This window comes from Nicotiana sylvestris, chromosome 1, assembly GCF_000393655.2.
Source record: "Nicotiana sylvestris chromosome 1, ASM39365v2, whole genome shotgun sequence".
NCBI lineage: Eukaryota > Viridiplantae > Streptophyta > Magnoliopsida > Solanales > Solanaceae > Nicotiana > Nicotiana sylvestris.
The window spans coordinates 1,493,779-1,509,682 of NC_091057.1; the positions used below are offsets into that span (position 1 = coordinate 1,493,779).

The 15,904-nt window shown below is 36.9% G+C and overlaps 1 protein-coding gene across 4 annotated transcripts; it reads right to left on the reverse strand.

Annotated features, from left to right (window-relative positions):
- Positions 1–471: 471 nt before the first annotated feature.
- LOC104215830 (fanconi-associated nuclease 1 homolog) lies at positions 472–15,735 on the reverse strand. Of its 4 annotated transcripts, XM_009765756.2 has the most exons (16): positions 15,596–15,735; positions 15,383–15,512; positions 14,255–14,398; positions 13,788–14,179; positions 13,598–13,702; positions 9,827–10,091; positions 9,680–9,742; positions 7,894–7,968; positions 7,678–7,796; positions 4,402–4,493; positions 4,219–4,306; positions 3,993–4,133; positions 3,678–3,901; positions 2,358–2,631; positions 2,011–2,244; positions 472–1,400 (listed from the first exon to the last, which is right to left on the reverse strand). In XM_009765756.2, exons 1-16 carry the CDS (start codon positions 15,695–15,697, stop codon positions 960–962), a joined length of 2,889 nt encoding a protein of 962 aa, XP_009764058.1. In that variant the 5' UTR covers positions 15,698–15,735; the 3' UTR covers positions 472–959. The 4 variants fall into 4 exon arrangements, with proteins under 4 accessions (XP_009764058.1, XP_009764049.1, XP_009764039.1 ...); XM_009765747.2 differs by having other exon boundaries at positions 9,680–9,739; positions 13,788–14,398; XM_009765737.2 differs by having other exon boundaries at positions 13,788–14,398.
- Positions 15,736–15,904: the final 169 nt, after the last annotated feature.

Below are 15,904 nucleotides of genomic sequence, written 5' to 3' on the forward strand. Positions count from 1 at the left end.
TTATGCATCAGTCGTACAATATTCCCAATGTTCTTGGAATACCTCTCATCTTAACATTAGCAGTTGGTGGCCTGGGAATCCTCTTGTATAAGAAGCTGCAACACTGAAACTGATTCTTCATCCTAACATTTTCTCAGTATACTGTAGAGATTTTTCACTTTGCTTGTATATGTTTAAGTGCACATTATCTTCGTATGATTATCAGTTTGTATTACTTATTGATGGTGAAACAGAGAAGTGATAGTTTTGCTGTTTTGCATATGATTTTAGCCCCTTAAATGGTTGTAGTTGGAACAATATTATGTGTTGTGCAGTCTATATGAACACTACAGCTAAGAACGATAATAAAGAAAGCAAGGAAGAAAACAATGGTGGAGGTTTGACCAACAGAATCCCAACAATGATACTATCAAACGACTCGAGAAAGATCGAAGCTTCATCGGATTAACAAATCATTGATGACACCAATAGTAATACTAATGAAAACCTTAAGTAAAATATTCAATTACAATAATACAACAAAAATGGTAGCATTCTTTGTACAAGAATAAAGTCCAGACAGAAGAAAAAAAATTAAAAGACTTGAGGCAATTAGCCAATTTACAAAGCAGTTGCGCCTAGAAAACAAGGAAATCCCGTGGTTGCCACTTAACGGTCTTGATTCCCCTGAATTCTGCACTAACTGCTTCTGCTAAACTTGACTTAATGCAAATCTTTGTGTAAAGCAATGGCTTTGAAAAAAAAAAATTATCTTTTAGGGTAAATATTGTGGCTGGGAGGTTAACCCATCTTAACAGCCAAATCAAATGCTTGATCTGTATAACTGGGTAGTAAACAGGTCCGCTAAATTGTCGCGTAATCTAGGTAACTCATATCATCTCTACTGTCGTAAATTGTTGAAAAAATCTAACCAGCGCATATCTTCTTATCCGATGGCTTGCCATGCAAATTCCCAACCCCTATATTGGGGCATGACTCACTTTGCATACCTCAACACTGAAGCCACAGTCCATTAAAAAGAGCAACCATGCACGTTGTTGTTCAGAAAGTCTGTCTCTGGGGCCTTTCACTTCAACAAGCTTTGCTTCACCTCTGTAGTCATCACGGAAGCGCCACAGCAACAAGTCAGGCATTCCACTAGACCAGCTCCTGTAATCTTGAGCCAAATTTCGACAGATTGACGCAAGACAAAGACCACCAATGCATGTAACAGCCGCTCGCAGCTCAGACAGGGAATGCTTGTCCCAGTTGACTCCTCTACAGGCTGTTCCCACATGTGATTCCCATGACATAATAAGTAACTCTTCCGCCATGCCATGCTCAATCTTATCTAGAAGAGCTTCTATAAGATCCCTTCTGACTTCATAAAAGCTATCAGTTTCCAGATCCAAAGGTGCAGTCTGTATAAAAAGATGTTGTTTCTCAAGATTTTCATGTAGATCAAAAAGCTGAATAGCAAACCATGAATAACAAACAAAGAAAAATGAAAAATTTAACTATTCAGAAATATTCTTTTCCAAATAGTTTGAACAGTGATTATAGATCCAAAATATTATTCTACCTTACATTGTTACCTTCTAAGCGTCTAGCAAGACCCCCTCCCCAGGAAAATTGTTTATTAAAGAAAAGAAAGTAAACAACCACTATCACTCAATAAAGGGGACTCGAGGAACATGAAAATTAATGTCAACTGGGAACAAGTTGGATCCTAGTTTTAAAATGTTATCATCACAGCTTGAGCTAACTTAGAAGGAACCTAGTATAAGCAGATGAAATTCAGGCAGAACATGAGAATCGTAATCATAAAGTTTTGAATTGCTCATTAGCTATGAAGTTGTGTATATTGTTTCTTTAATCATTAAGCATAGCAAGTGTTAGCAACGTAACAGTGCATCATGTAGTGCAACTGAATTATCAATGGAGTTACCAGCACAAATATTTAGCAAGAAAATTCTGATAACAGAAAGCCCACCTACACTCAAGTCTATGGAAACATCATGAAGATAATACCTGAAATTTGGTGCGGAAGACATTTGGCACATCAGCAAATACAACATCCCACATTAGAAGCCCGAAAATAGTCAACCAAATCCCACTCTCAGTGTGAACACCCTGCCAGCTTCCTCCTTCTCCAGCATAATACTGTAGAGCAAGCTCTTCTACTCCACAGCGGTCTCCATCCTCACCATAAAAGACATTCTTCACCCCCGTTTTGCAGTTCAATGGTCTGCCCTGAACATGAACCTAAATAATCATCAAGAAACAGGATTCATCGGAAACTGTGTATCATATCTCAAGAAAGTGAGAAGTGCAAAAAGGGTCCATCAGAGAATTTTATAAAAGACAGAACGAATTACCTCAACTATCTTCCTTTTGACAGAACTCGAAAAACTGGGAGTTTTCCAACGTCTAGGGGGCTTCCCCAACCGCAGAACGCGCCTTTGCAGAGCCACTCTAGAGCCAGCACGAACCCAAGGATCTAGCAACCCCTTTTCAGCTACTTCAAGGCTCTCATCAAGGCACCCAACATGCTCCAAATCAACTGAGAGCCTCAGATTCCAATATCCCCTTCTTCGATCACATTTAAATTTATCTAGCAGCAGCTTAAGCAAATTGATTGCTTCTTTAAACCTGAAAAGTAGACCCAGTGAGATTCTAAATACACCAGAAACTTCACCTTGAACAGTATCATCACTGTAACAAGAAAACGTCCAACGTAGAGTATACATCCTCCTGGCTCTATTCCCATTTATTGTCAGTTTGTCACAGCACGAAATGGCACACTGTTCAAGAATTGTATAAGAGGCTTATATACAATATAAATAAGTCCATATTTAAGATCAGCTGACAGGTCATCACCCAATTGATTTCAGCAGCCTAATTAGCCCCTGCCAGATCATCAACAAGTTATTTTACTAGCCCTCAGACAATTTTTAGTGGAAACACTAGGATCAAATATGAAAAAAATGACTCAGAGAATTGCTATTAAATAGCTCATTGCAGTGACTAGCAACAGCCTCGGTGTCTACTACATACACAAAGGGGACTACATCACTCTTTAGCAAGAACTACTGCCAATTTAAAGGAAGAGTTGCAAAAAATCTTATGCATATTTTGTACTTGCAACTTTAGCTGCTTGTTGTTCATAAATTTATCCAAATCCCCCGAGGTATCGAAAACATTGCAAAAGTTGGGAGCAATTAAAGCACTTTTAATTGATCCACTTGAAGCCTTCCCAACACAGCACTGCTCCCTACCTTTGCAGGAGAAATGGAAAACAACCCAGAGATAGGGGGGAGGGGAGAGTCTTTGTAAACTTCACTATAGAACTCCCCCACCTTTTTGTATTATGCATCTGAACAAGAAAAATACTAGTTTCCTTCTCTAATCTTTTCATACCTCTAGAAAAAAAAAGAGCTATTCTATTTCAGAATAGGCCCTCTCGCCTGGTGGTGTGCAACCTCATTTCCAAGAATCATTTCATACCCATTAAGTTACTTTAGCTATATAATGTGGACGTCTTCTTCCTTGTTGATCCTGAAATATCTCAATTAAAACTTAAGGTTTCTAGGGGATGAAGCTGATTTCTAAATAAGCTGTGATTAAATCTGTTGCAAGTTCATAAAAGGTAAGATCATTAGAGAATAACCTTTAACCAGCATGTTGAATCTCCTCACCTCTGTTCATGCTCCAGGAAAGATACACCCAACAGGATCACCTTAGAATATACCCAACTGGCTGAAAAGCAAGATAAAAATGCAGCCATCGACCCAGAATGAGATGACCTATCTTCCTCCACAAAGCTAGATACGTTAGAGGCAGAGATCTCTACGCATCTTGATACCAACTCATTGTTGTTCTCATCAAGAGACTCATCCATAATTTGTGCAACCTCAATGGCCTAAGGGAATTAATTTAAACTAAAATAAGGGTGGAAAGAAAATAGATAAATAATAAGGGAAAAAGTATCTTTTCACAAGAGTTAAGTGTACCTCTTCATAAGACAATAGGTCACTTCTGTCTGGAAAAATTTGGTCTGTGAATATGCAGTTGTAAGCAGGATATTTCACAATGCCCAAGTCAACAAGTAAAAATTCTGACAGGTCCTGCTCTCCATTCAGGAAAAATAGCCTCTGAAGGAATCAAAAGTTAAAGGAGCACATGTCAGACCAACAGTATAGAGGCTACACGACATAACAGAATTTTCTCAAAAATCACCTCGGCACGCCAAAAGACAGATTCAGCTGATGCGGATATCCGGATGCATCTTCCAGTTTTCCCTAGAATCATGCTTGTAAGGTTGGGGCTGCATTGGTGACATTTTGAGGAAATCACATGAAAGAGTATTAAAATGTGGTACAAAGTGACAACCAAGGAATAAAAATTTTAAAAACAACCTACCATAAACCACCTTGATATGCAGCAAGAACCCGAGCAATGTAATCTTGCTTTCTAGTACCACGATCAGAGTTCTGGGCGATCTTCTTATGTGTCTGAGCTAAATCGCAAATCAAAGCACAATTGTAAGAAAGATAAATGCAACTCATTAACAACATCAAAGGGCCATTATCATTGAACATGGAAGTCCCACAAACTAAAAGGAGAAGAAAATGAAGTAGCATCTATATATTTTACTTCCGACACACACAAGATAAGTTACCCTAAGCTTCCACGAGGTACTGATTTGACTACAACTAACTTTTCAACAAAGGTTTAGAAGAGAAAACATTTACAGCAGTTAATCAATTAGAACTCCTCCGAAAAGCAACTACTAAAAATTTGCAGCTGTCAAATTGCCTGCAGAGCAACTATTATGACAGCAGGTGGAGAAGCAGAATGGATCATTCTTTTATTATATCACCTTAAATGGAACTACTTATTCATTTCATTTGAACTTATATTCTTCACATTTTCATCAATAGCACAAAGCCAATTACTGGTCTTTCCTTATCTCTCTACCTTGTGCTAAGCAAGCTTAGTCATATAGAAAATAAAAATTGGACGCATATCCCAAGAAGAACTGAAGGCAAACGCAAGCAGTACAAGGACATGAAAGCACCACATATCCCCTTTTACTTTGAGAATTATTTTAAAAATAAAACAACGGTTAACTCCTGTTGTTAGGGCAACACGTTCCTTTTTTTCTTTTTTGATAAAGTGTTGTAAAGATTCCTGAAGTATTATTACTTCTTCAATCTTTTTTCTCCTCAAACATCTGTTACATAGCATGAAACTATATCTTTGTCACACCAGAAGGAGAAGGGAAGCTTTTGGAGTAGGGGACTGAGTAAGGAAAGAAACTGAGTGATAGAAGTATAGCACATATGGAAGACCAGACTGCCTACTAAGGTAATATGTTTCACATGGACAGCATTGAAAGGGGCATGTCTCACTCAGGATAATCTAACCAGGAGAAACATTATACTAGTTAACAGATGCTACATGTGTCTCCATAACGCAGAAAGCATAACCACCTATTCCTTCATTGTCCAGTTGCAGCTGACTTATGGAAGTTCTTTTATTCCATATTTGGATTATCCTGGGTCACCCCTCAGTCAGTCAAGGAAGCCTACGATAGCTGGTTTTTGTGGAAAGTTGATAAGGCCATCAGAAGGATATGGAAAATGATCCCAGCAACTATTTTTTGGTGTATCTGGACAGAGAGAAATCGCAGATGTTTTGATGGTGTCTCAACTCCAGCATGCTGGCTAGATGTTTAGTTAGTCTTTTTAGCTGGAACTTCATGACCCCTGTAAATAGCACTAATCACTTTTTGGACCTTGTTAGCTCTCTGATCCTAGCATAGTTTTTTGTACTTATAGAGCTAACAGTCACCTCTCTTTGTAACTTTTGTTTGCTTATGCATCTTCTTGATGCCTTCTTAATGATAACACCTTCATCAAAAAAAAGTATAGAACAGTATCTTCAACAAGACACTTGACTGCAATCATATTAGTAACGTCTGTTCTTAAAACTCATACAATTGAATGGAGCAACTGGGAATTAATTAGTATGAAAGAAGCTCTATAAACATATAGTCATTAATTAGTATAAAAGAAGCTCTGCATGAAAAAGAACCAGAAATCGAAGGAAAAATAAGAATAAGACGGAAATATAACTGATGCCCAATGGGGGTAAAAGACCTAAGAGTAAAAAGATTTGGTGACAGCTGGCAACCAAAGTTGGATTGACAGAAGATTAGTTATTGATTTTCCTTTGTTCTTTTCCCTCGTTGAGAAATGCTACGTTTTTGTTTTTCCCAGCTAAGATTACTTAACCCAATCTTTGATAGGTAAATATAGAAAGTCGTATTGAAATGGACGCCAAGGGATGCCAACCCAGTATAAAGTTACAAGAGAGAAGGATTAGTTCCTACTTCCTAGCGCACGGATTGAATCTTAATTTAGTTTATTAAACTAGCACGATGCATATTTCCAAACAAGCAAAAAAATCTGGTTTTCCACACTCTAACACAATGCGTGTAAAGAACAAATGAGAAAAATTGTAAACATGACCCAAATGACCTTAATGCTAAGAATTGTATGGCCCGTATCTGTCCACACAGTATCCTGTTTCTGTGTAGTCATCAGAAGCCAATCTCATTTTTGGAGCATTAACTATGGCGTCAATCAAAATTAGAAAGAACCATCCATAACGCTCCAAACATTTCATAATCCTAAAGAGTTCTTTATTTTAGCTCACAAGACAGTCTGAGAGGAAGAAATGTAAAATGATCCTGCAAGTACATTGGCAAAATTAAATTTTTCATTTTTCTATATCTTCTAATCCAACTAGGTCATGGGCAATATTCATCAAGCCATGTACAGAGTAAACCAAACATAGATCTCACAATTTGATGATAAAAGTCAAAACCTAACTACCAAAAGGAGAATGAAATGATATCAAGAGAAGCCTTGAAGTAGGGAAAGATTATTTTACGAGTACATAGCATAAGCATGAGTTAATATGTCGTAGAATTAAAAAGATATTGCAATAATTTTCACATGCATTCTATTAGGAATAATCCTCTCACATATTTGGTCTCAAACACTATACTACCAGTTCCCAACCTTGTTAACTGACCAACTTTCAACCCGTAAAGTTTGTGTCACCTGGTTAAGAGTAATTTATTCCAATACACGTAAACTGCACACTCTATATTCCATCATGTACTACTATTAACCTTATCAAGTATATTCCATCATATACTTGTAACTTCTTTTGCCTTTGAGATTTTCTTACCTTGTTACCCCGAGAAGTTGGCTCTCAAGGTCGGGGACAAGTCAAGCCGTCATTCTTTAACAACAGTATGGTTAACAAAGAATATAATTGCGAGGCCCTCAAGTCACAAAAGAACTATTGCAACTGGTGAGGCATCCCAATAATAAATCATACCATGAAGCGTTTTGAGGATCTTTCAAAATTGATGACATCCTGCCAATCTATTCGCATAAACGACTAAAATCAAACAGAAAATGAGAAAGCAAATTGGATTATTGTTTAGTCACAGACAGAAATATCAACCCAGCAGAAGAGAATTATATGTTTTCATACATGACATCCTATCAAGTGGATCGCATGTCTTCTTCATAATACATCCACTGGCAATTATAAAACTTCAAATATAAGCAGATACATTATTCAAGTGACACATTCAAAAAATAAATAAATACAAACCTTGTTAAGACTTGAGATAAGGTCCCGTAGTTCACCAACATTAAGAACATTCAAAACCTCCTTTAAGTCATTATTTTGTAGTTTATCCATTGATTCGAATAAAGTAACACATTCTGCTTCTGTAAAATAACAAGTATGAGTTAGAAGATGTTGCATTCAGCTTCCCTTAAAGCAAGACTACATAAAATTTACCACAACGTTATAAAATTTGTCTACCAGAAAGCCCCTTAACAGCTTCTTCATAATCACATATTTCGGCATATGATATGCTAGCCATCCGAAACCATGGGCCTAAGGTAAAAAAAAAAAAAGGAACTTAATAAGATCAAGAAACTTCTTGAATTATCTAGCAATGGACTATCATTTCAAGTATTCACAAAAAAAAAATCTAAAAACACAATATTACAGACATTAGGCTGTACAAATTAAAGTGCTTGGAACCACACCCTTCTAGTATAATTCCGAATAGCAGTTGAATTATCAGTCAAGCAGGGCAGGTGACGTAACATTAAGTAGAAGAAGCCTATTCATTCTTACTGTAATCAAATCTATTTACATTTTTGTGTGGATAAGTTAGTACCACGTTCACATTTGGAAAACAGCACACCTTAAGACAAGTCCAAGAATTGCAATAAGCGACAGTATCACACGCGTTACTCAGCTTTAAGCTAATCACCTAAAGGAGGTATTAGTTATCACTGTAACTGTGATGCTAAAAATGTTAAAAATATTTTCAGCACAGCAGTATATGGTTGAAGTGACCCTAGTATATTATACCAAAGCCGTACCTAACCACAATTTCATCAAGGGTGAAAATTCATTGATACTTGAGGTTATTAAAACAGCAGCAAAACGTGACAACTAATGTAGAAGCATTTTTTCAGTAATATAAAAGCAAAGATATTGGATCTCTGTAAACCGTTATCCTTGACTAGCTTAAAAATAAGAATTGATTCTCCCTCCCTTCAAAGATATGGCATACTTTTCTGAGAGATAACTTAACTTTTCAGTACATGAAAAATAAACTTGCAGGTAGAATTCATATAATATATCCTACTTCTGATTCAAGAAAATTAACTCACATGAGTGGGTTCAGATAGCTGAGGTGCACTGTGAGAAAAACACAGTTGAAATCTATAATTTCACAAACTAATCCAATCCAAATAGAGAAATTCAATGATAATATGTTTGATGAGTAAAAGCATTAAGCAATAATTTAGAGGATGAACCACATTAAATGTCAAAAGCTTGGTGACAATTAAGGAAAGCTCCTAAAAACCAGTAATATATCCTTTTCATGCAGAATACTCTATATTTAGCATAGACCACAAACCAAATTTTATTTGGAAATCAGCAATTTGTATCCAATAAGACTGACAACGCTAACTAATAGCACTACAGTATTGTCCTGCATCTTTACACGTGAGTGTATCCTGCTCATTTCAAGAATCAACTATAGGTCTGTAGCAGTCAGGAAAAGGTAGTGCCTGAGCAATAATGATATCATGAAAATAGCAACTAGCAGCATCCAAGGATGTGTCTAGTGGTAGATGAAGCTAGGTTGAAGACTAAAGGACCAAGGTTCAAATTTTAGTAGAGGCAAAATGTTAGGTGATTTTTTCTCAGCTGTTTAAGCTTTGGTAGCAAAACTACCCGATATCTATACTGACGGGAGAATGTGGGGAGCCGGAAGAATAGCCGAGGTAGGCTGGGTGGCACACCAATTTTATCGTGAAAAGAAAAAAATTAAGAACAAAAGCAAGAAGTCATTTCCAATAACCCAGAAAGCACCACTGAATATAACATTTCAATGTTCCAGACATTGAAAGGTCTTATGACTAATTAAATGAGGAGCATATCTGAATTCCATAAATAAAGCAAGGCTTCTTACTCCATCATCTTTAGAAAGAGGCAAACCCAAGCAAAAGTGGATAATTTTCAGCCTTTAACTCCTGAATGTAAAAAGTGCAAGCCAAAAGAGCGGAGTATTAAAATCGACCACCTTTACGTGCATAAAGCCGAGCAAAGAGCCTTTGACTGTCATCTGAGAGTGATAAAAAAGCTTCTGTACCAAAAGAGAAACAAAAGAAAGTTATATATGCAAATTTATCAAAGATTAACTGGGATGATCCAAGTTTGAAGATCCTACCCAATAATGTTTTCTCGCCTTCAGTAAAAAGATGTCCATTGATATTCAAAACCTCTTTCAGTAAAAGTAGAAGGTTATGCTGGTATTTTGCAGGGATAGGAGAGTGAGTCTGGGAAAATTCAGCAGCCGATAGAGCATTTCTCCGTAAGGAATTGAATACTTGGAGACTAGAGGAGTCCTTTTCGCCAAAAGACACGATGCCAGAGGAATATATCTGAATTGGCACAACTGCATGAGGATGCTGCGGAATGGAAGTTATATGGCCCTGAATCCATGTAAGCTAGTGATCAGTCCATATGGAATAGATACTGAAAAGAAAAATGGCAAGGATTGATTTTCTTAATTCGTTAAATGCAAATTCGGTTTCATATAAGATTCCTTGCACTCGGAGGTTATTGAACACACTTTAATAAGCCCAATGACTCACTAGCAAATAAATGTGGTAGATTCTGTAGTAGATTGATAAACACTTAATATTTTCTTTCACTTGAAGTTAGCTTTATGTTAGAATTAGATGGTTTTCAAGTTCAAATCTGTGTACTGCTACAGATGGATACAAAACACTTATTCCACATTAACTGGCATTTGCTCATATTCTGCATGGCTCAAAATCTATAGGTCTGATGCCAATTATTCTACATCAGTCTTTTCTAGAGGTTTTTGTTTTTCCTCCTATTCATGTGGTCTTAGACATTTTACATATAATGTAAACGAGAGAAAATAAGTAGAAAAATCTTTTTAAATTAATTATAAACATCATGAAGACGGACCTTATACAGGAGCTTAAATTACATGAAAAAAGAAAAGTATCCTGATTAACCAAATTCATACACAAAATTGTAACGCACTGTTAATTTAACATTAAAATGTTTATGTGTGCTCTCCTAGCTACATGTTTAATTTATTATTATGGGCGACTGGTGGTGATGGACTATGTATTCGGTGCAAAAATATGAGGATCTGCTGCAATAACGTATTCCAGTGTGGGATTTGGTCAGGTGAAGTTTGGAAACAAAGCTGTAAAGGTCACTCAGGACCTGGTGCGTGCAGTCAAGCCCTTACCTCAACCAGACACACTTCAGTTTCATACATGGGACCAGAGTCCAGACCATGTTGAACAGTCGCACATCTGGTGCTTCAACCATATGCCCTTCTGTTCAAACCCTCTAAAGTTTGGAATTCTCTGCTAAGTTAGAAGTTTGAACTGAAGTGCAATCGCACATCAAGGGTTTTAATCTCACACCCTTTAATTCAAATGCTCTGAAGTTTTGAACCTGACAGAAACTAAAGGAAGTTAGGCCGCACTTCCTTCCCAACCGCATGCACTTCACAGCTCACTGCCTGGCAAATTAGTAAAATGAACAGAAGCGTGACCAAACTTTCCAAGAAAGGGCAACCACACCACAGTTCCAAAAAGTTCGATGTAAAATGCTAGCACCTATAAATAGACCCTGGCTCGTAAATTTATTTACTTTTCATTCTTCCACAAGCCAAACCACCTACAACAGCATTTTCACCTCCAACTTTCATCCATATTAAGGTACGTAGTCCGTTATTTTTTTACTAAACCCGACAATTTCAAGCATGTCAATATTATAGATAATCTTAACCATTAAATCAAGATCTAATGGTCGGATTTCTCATTCTTACCCAACTCCCCCAATAACCTAAGTTGAAAGATTTTGGTCATTCATTTACCAGAGATGAGGAAAGCGAGTGCTTCGTCGCTTAAAGCGAGAAGTGAAGCGAAGCGACAAGGTCAGCGCTTCAAGGGCGTGAGGCCAAGTGTCATCAGCGAAGCGATCGCTTCTTGGATAGAAGAAGCGTAAAGCGATAAAGAAGCAAGGAGATCGCTTCTTTAAAAAGTGGTCAGCAATTCAAGGATGTGGTGCTTGGTTTCTTTGCTACTAGGGTTTTCATAGGGGGGTGGCCAAAAAAATTTCCCTTTCTTTATTTTCACTGGTGCTGGCAGCATTTTTTTTTTTTTTTTGATAACCATGGTATCTAGGACCGCTTGCGCGCACTTCGACTAATTCCACATGATACCTACTACCTCCCACCAGCACCAGGTACCAGGTAACTCTATCGTGAGCCTGAGACGTCAAGTTCTCAACTCACTTCATTGACCATTAGGCCATACCCTTATGTTGGTAGCTAATTAAAAAAATCATGTTTTCCTTTTTAACTATTTCTCTCTTCTTCTTTTTCTGTGTTGGATCTACCTGCTCAAGCTTCTATTTTTTATTATTACTAATTGCTTATAAATTGATAACTGACTCCTTCCTTTTTTTATCCATTTTTTAATATGAAGAATAGGATGCCCTATGGAGGACTTTTGTCTATATACTTTTTAGTTTTTAAATTGAAACATTTGCTTATATATAATATTTTTGTTGAGTTCTATTTTATTTAGTGCAAGGTTTATTTTGCGCTTTCTTTAAAAACTATGCTTGCTTCACCCTTTAAGCGAAGCAAGGCCTGGTCGCTTTTTCCCGCTTCACGCTCTCAAAATCATCGTCATTTACTTTTGGCTTATGGGTAACGACTAGTTAGCTTATAGGGTAATGTAGAGATGATTGGAGTGGTCAAAATTGTTTGAGGCGAACCAAGGATTTACCTTAAGTCTTGCATGAGGGGCTGCGGCCTTGGTGGCAGAGGGCCAAACACAACAACAACAACAACAACATACCAAGTAAAATCCGACTAGTGGGGTCTGGGGAGAATGGAGTGTACGCAGACCTTACTCCTACCCCAAAAAGGGTAGAGAGGTTGTTTCCGGGAGACTCTCGGCTCAACATGAGATACAATAGTATCAGAAAAGAAACAAGAGAAAAGGCATGTAACAATAAAAGATGCCAAAAAGAAAATAACAACAACGAATAAGTGAAAGGACAATAGCACAAAACTATGCAAAACAACAATGTGAACACACCAAAGAGGGCCAAACACCAAAGTTTGAAATTACTATGGTCCAGAAATGACATTGTATTACCCTAATCTATGTCAACAAGTGCTAAGAACCATCACAGTTTACAAGTAGATTATGACATTAGTAGTATCAAGAATCAAGGCCAATTAAAGAAAAACTGGTTAGCTCAATTTTGCAGCAACAGTAGAATTGTAGGAAAGAAGAAAATGAAGTGGTAGAGACAGGAGAGAAAAAAGTAGTTGTGGAGATTAAAATCCTTGGCAAGAATCAATACCTAAAGCAGTATTTATTCATATTTACCAAAAGAAACTTGGTACACCTCCTATTAGTGGATTGAGAAACCAAGAAGGATAACATGGAAATAAAGATAGATTGCTTGGGCTTGTAAAATGAAGCCCTTGGTTGATGTACATTGTGACTATCTACCTTCCTTTTTCTTCAATAAGTCCTATGACCATCTAATCTTCACCTTTGTAAACCTTAGGTGCCATTTACATATCTTTTTTGGAGAAAATTTTAAGATAAGTATTTTTGAGAAAACTTTGTGCAAAACAAATAAAAGCATGCTTGGATAACCGCAGTTCTTTATTATAAGTTTTATAAGTGCTTTGTAAGTTAAAACAAAAATTTCTCCATAGACTTCCTACTTTTTAACCAAAATAATTCTAAAGATATTTCGGAAAAAACTAAACCAAACATCGGTTCACGTTACTTGTTCATCAAAATTATCGTACTGAATATGCTTCTTTTATAAATACATTAACAAGAAAGGCCAACCTAAGTTGAACTTGCAAGGGAAATGGAAAACTTAGCATGACCACAAAATGTATTATATTGATTACCTCAAACCTCAGGTGGAACTTGTCTATCAATGGAGATAAATACTGTGCCAATTCCCTGGGGATGTAACCTAGCTCTTTATTGTGATCAGTATCTTTAGTTAGAACCTGACAGAAACATACAGGCAATGTTTTTAAACATGCTTCAGATTACAAACTTACCAATTCAAGGTAACCATAGTAAGGGCAAAACCTTGATTGCATTCTGGTCCTTGACATTCTCGGGATCTCTTGAAAGCATTATCATTGCTCCAACAGTTAACTCTCCGTCATTACCAAACCTCCGGCCAACAACGAATGTATCAAGCAAAATCTCAGAGTTATCATCATCTTCCGAAGGTTCCACACATTTCGGCATCCTTTTTTCAGAAAGTGATAAAGGTGAGTCTGCGATGTTGTCAATTCTATCATCAGTTATTTGGTGTTGAGGAGAACCCTCTAGCCCAAAAATTTGCATTGTCTTTGCATCGGACAGAAGTTTGCGTTCATCATCCAGCTTGAGGAGACCATCTAAGTTTTCCATTCGATTAACCCTATTACAAACACTACTCTTGGATTCATCTTGGATATCATTTTCGGGACCATCTGAGCTGTTCATTTCAGAAGCCAGGTCACATATATTTTTTGAGAAGGTAACAGAAGCAAGGTCACAGATATTACCATCATCAGTACTTGGACCAACGTCAATCCTTGTAACGTTCGACTCGATGGATGAAACTGTAACTTTAGGTCTTGTGCAAAAGTTCAACTGGAAAAGGGTGCACTGGCTCAATTTGCGTTTACTTCCTCTAGCAAGGCATTTATCTAAAAAATCACATTCCACTGTAAGTTTTCACACAGCTCAAATCAAAAGAATAAAAGGAGAGATCATATTAGAAAGGAAACAATGAAGTTGTTACTAAAGCTGCCACAAAAATAGGTGCTTTGTAAACTTGGCAAAAGGATAGGCATAAGCAAGAGGGCTACATTTCGTGGCTCTCTTTCTGCAGTTGAATTTTACCTTGCAAAACTGGGTCTTATGCTTACTGGATACTAAAGAATTAGTTTTCTAGTGGCTATTTCAAATTGTTAAATTCACATGATGCTTAAGTACAGAAAAAGAAAAAGGTATTTCTGTTACTCTATATGTTCTTTTCTTGATATATTTTTCTTTTTTACCAACCCGCAAAGGGTGTCAACAATTGCAAAATGAATTTTAAAATTTTGAAAGCAAGAAAATTTTCGCTGGCTTATGTTCCACATGGAATTAGTAGCAATTTCTTTACCATCCTAATTCAACTCATAAACATTCGGCAAATAAGTCCATAATATCATCCATAATTGACAAATGGTAATCTGAGAAATTTAAAACTTCAAATAGGCAGAACAAGATTTAAACTTCACGGGTTCGAGTTCGAAATTCCCTTTTTATAATGATTTAGTGGACTTACATTCACCAGCATCAAGAAGGTGCATAACAAAAGTTCGAGTTCGAGAAGGTGCATAACAAAAGTTCGAGTTCGAAAGTCCACTGGGTTCAAAATCTATCATTCGTACTTTTTTAGTATATTTATGACACATATAGGGTCTGGACCAAATACAATAAATCCACACCTGACCTCCTCCAGCAACTTAAACATTTTTCAATACAAAGCACGATTCTAATACACATAAAACATAAAGATTACCACATTTACTCTACTATCAAGCTACATATGGACGAAAGTATCCTAAAATGCTCAAAAAATAATCTAAATATTAGCATCCAAATCAGAAGGAACTCTACATAATCTTAAAGTAAAAATGCACCTAAATGAGAGTTAACCACGCGATCTTCGCCTCGAATCTTCTTCCCACAAACAGGACAATCAACCCATTCTTCTTCATCAACATTTCCATTTCCAGTGCTTACCTCATCCTTACATTCCTTACAGCCAATCTGAAAATCCTCGAATTAAATTATTTTTCGATTTAAGTAAACTGCAAAACAATTAAAGGAATTAAATTAATAGTGAATTATACCTGATGCTGAGGAGCGGATGAAGTGAGAAGAGAGTGACGGCGACGGAGAAATCGCCGGCGCCGACCAACCAATCGGATTAAACTTTCCCGCCCTTTCAGCATCGTAGGGGAAAACCCTAATAATCTGTATCAAAACTTTCGCTATTTAAGGGGGGAAACTTATACGTACCTCGTATAAAAATATACCAGGTATGTGTTTTTAAAATTTTGGTTGTAGGTTTAGAGTAGTCCCTCAAGTATCACCTGAACAGTTTTGGTCATTTAACTTTATCAAATGTGAGCACTTTTGGTCTTTGTCAGCTATTTAGC

Coding starts and splice junctions, on each gene's coding strand:
- LOC104215830 (XM_009765737.2), bottom strand. CDS start 15,697: ATGCTGAAAGGGCGGGAAAGTTTAATCCGATTGGTTGGTCGGCGCCGG. Junction 9,743..9,826: donor AGGCGAGAAAACATTATTGG/GTAGGATCTTCA, acceptor CTTTTGGTACAG/AAGCTTTTTTATCACTCTCA. Junction 4,494..7,677: donor TTATCTCAAGTCTTAACAAG/GTTTGTATTTAT, acceptor GATTTAGCTCAG/ACACATAAGAAGATCGCCCA.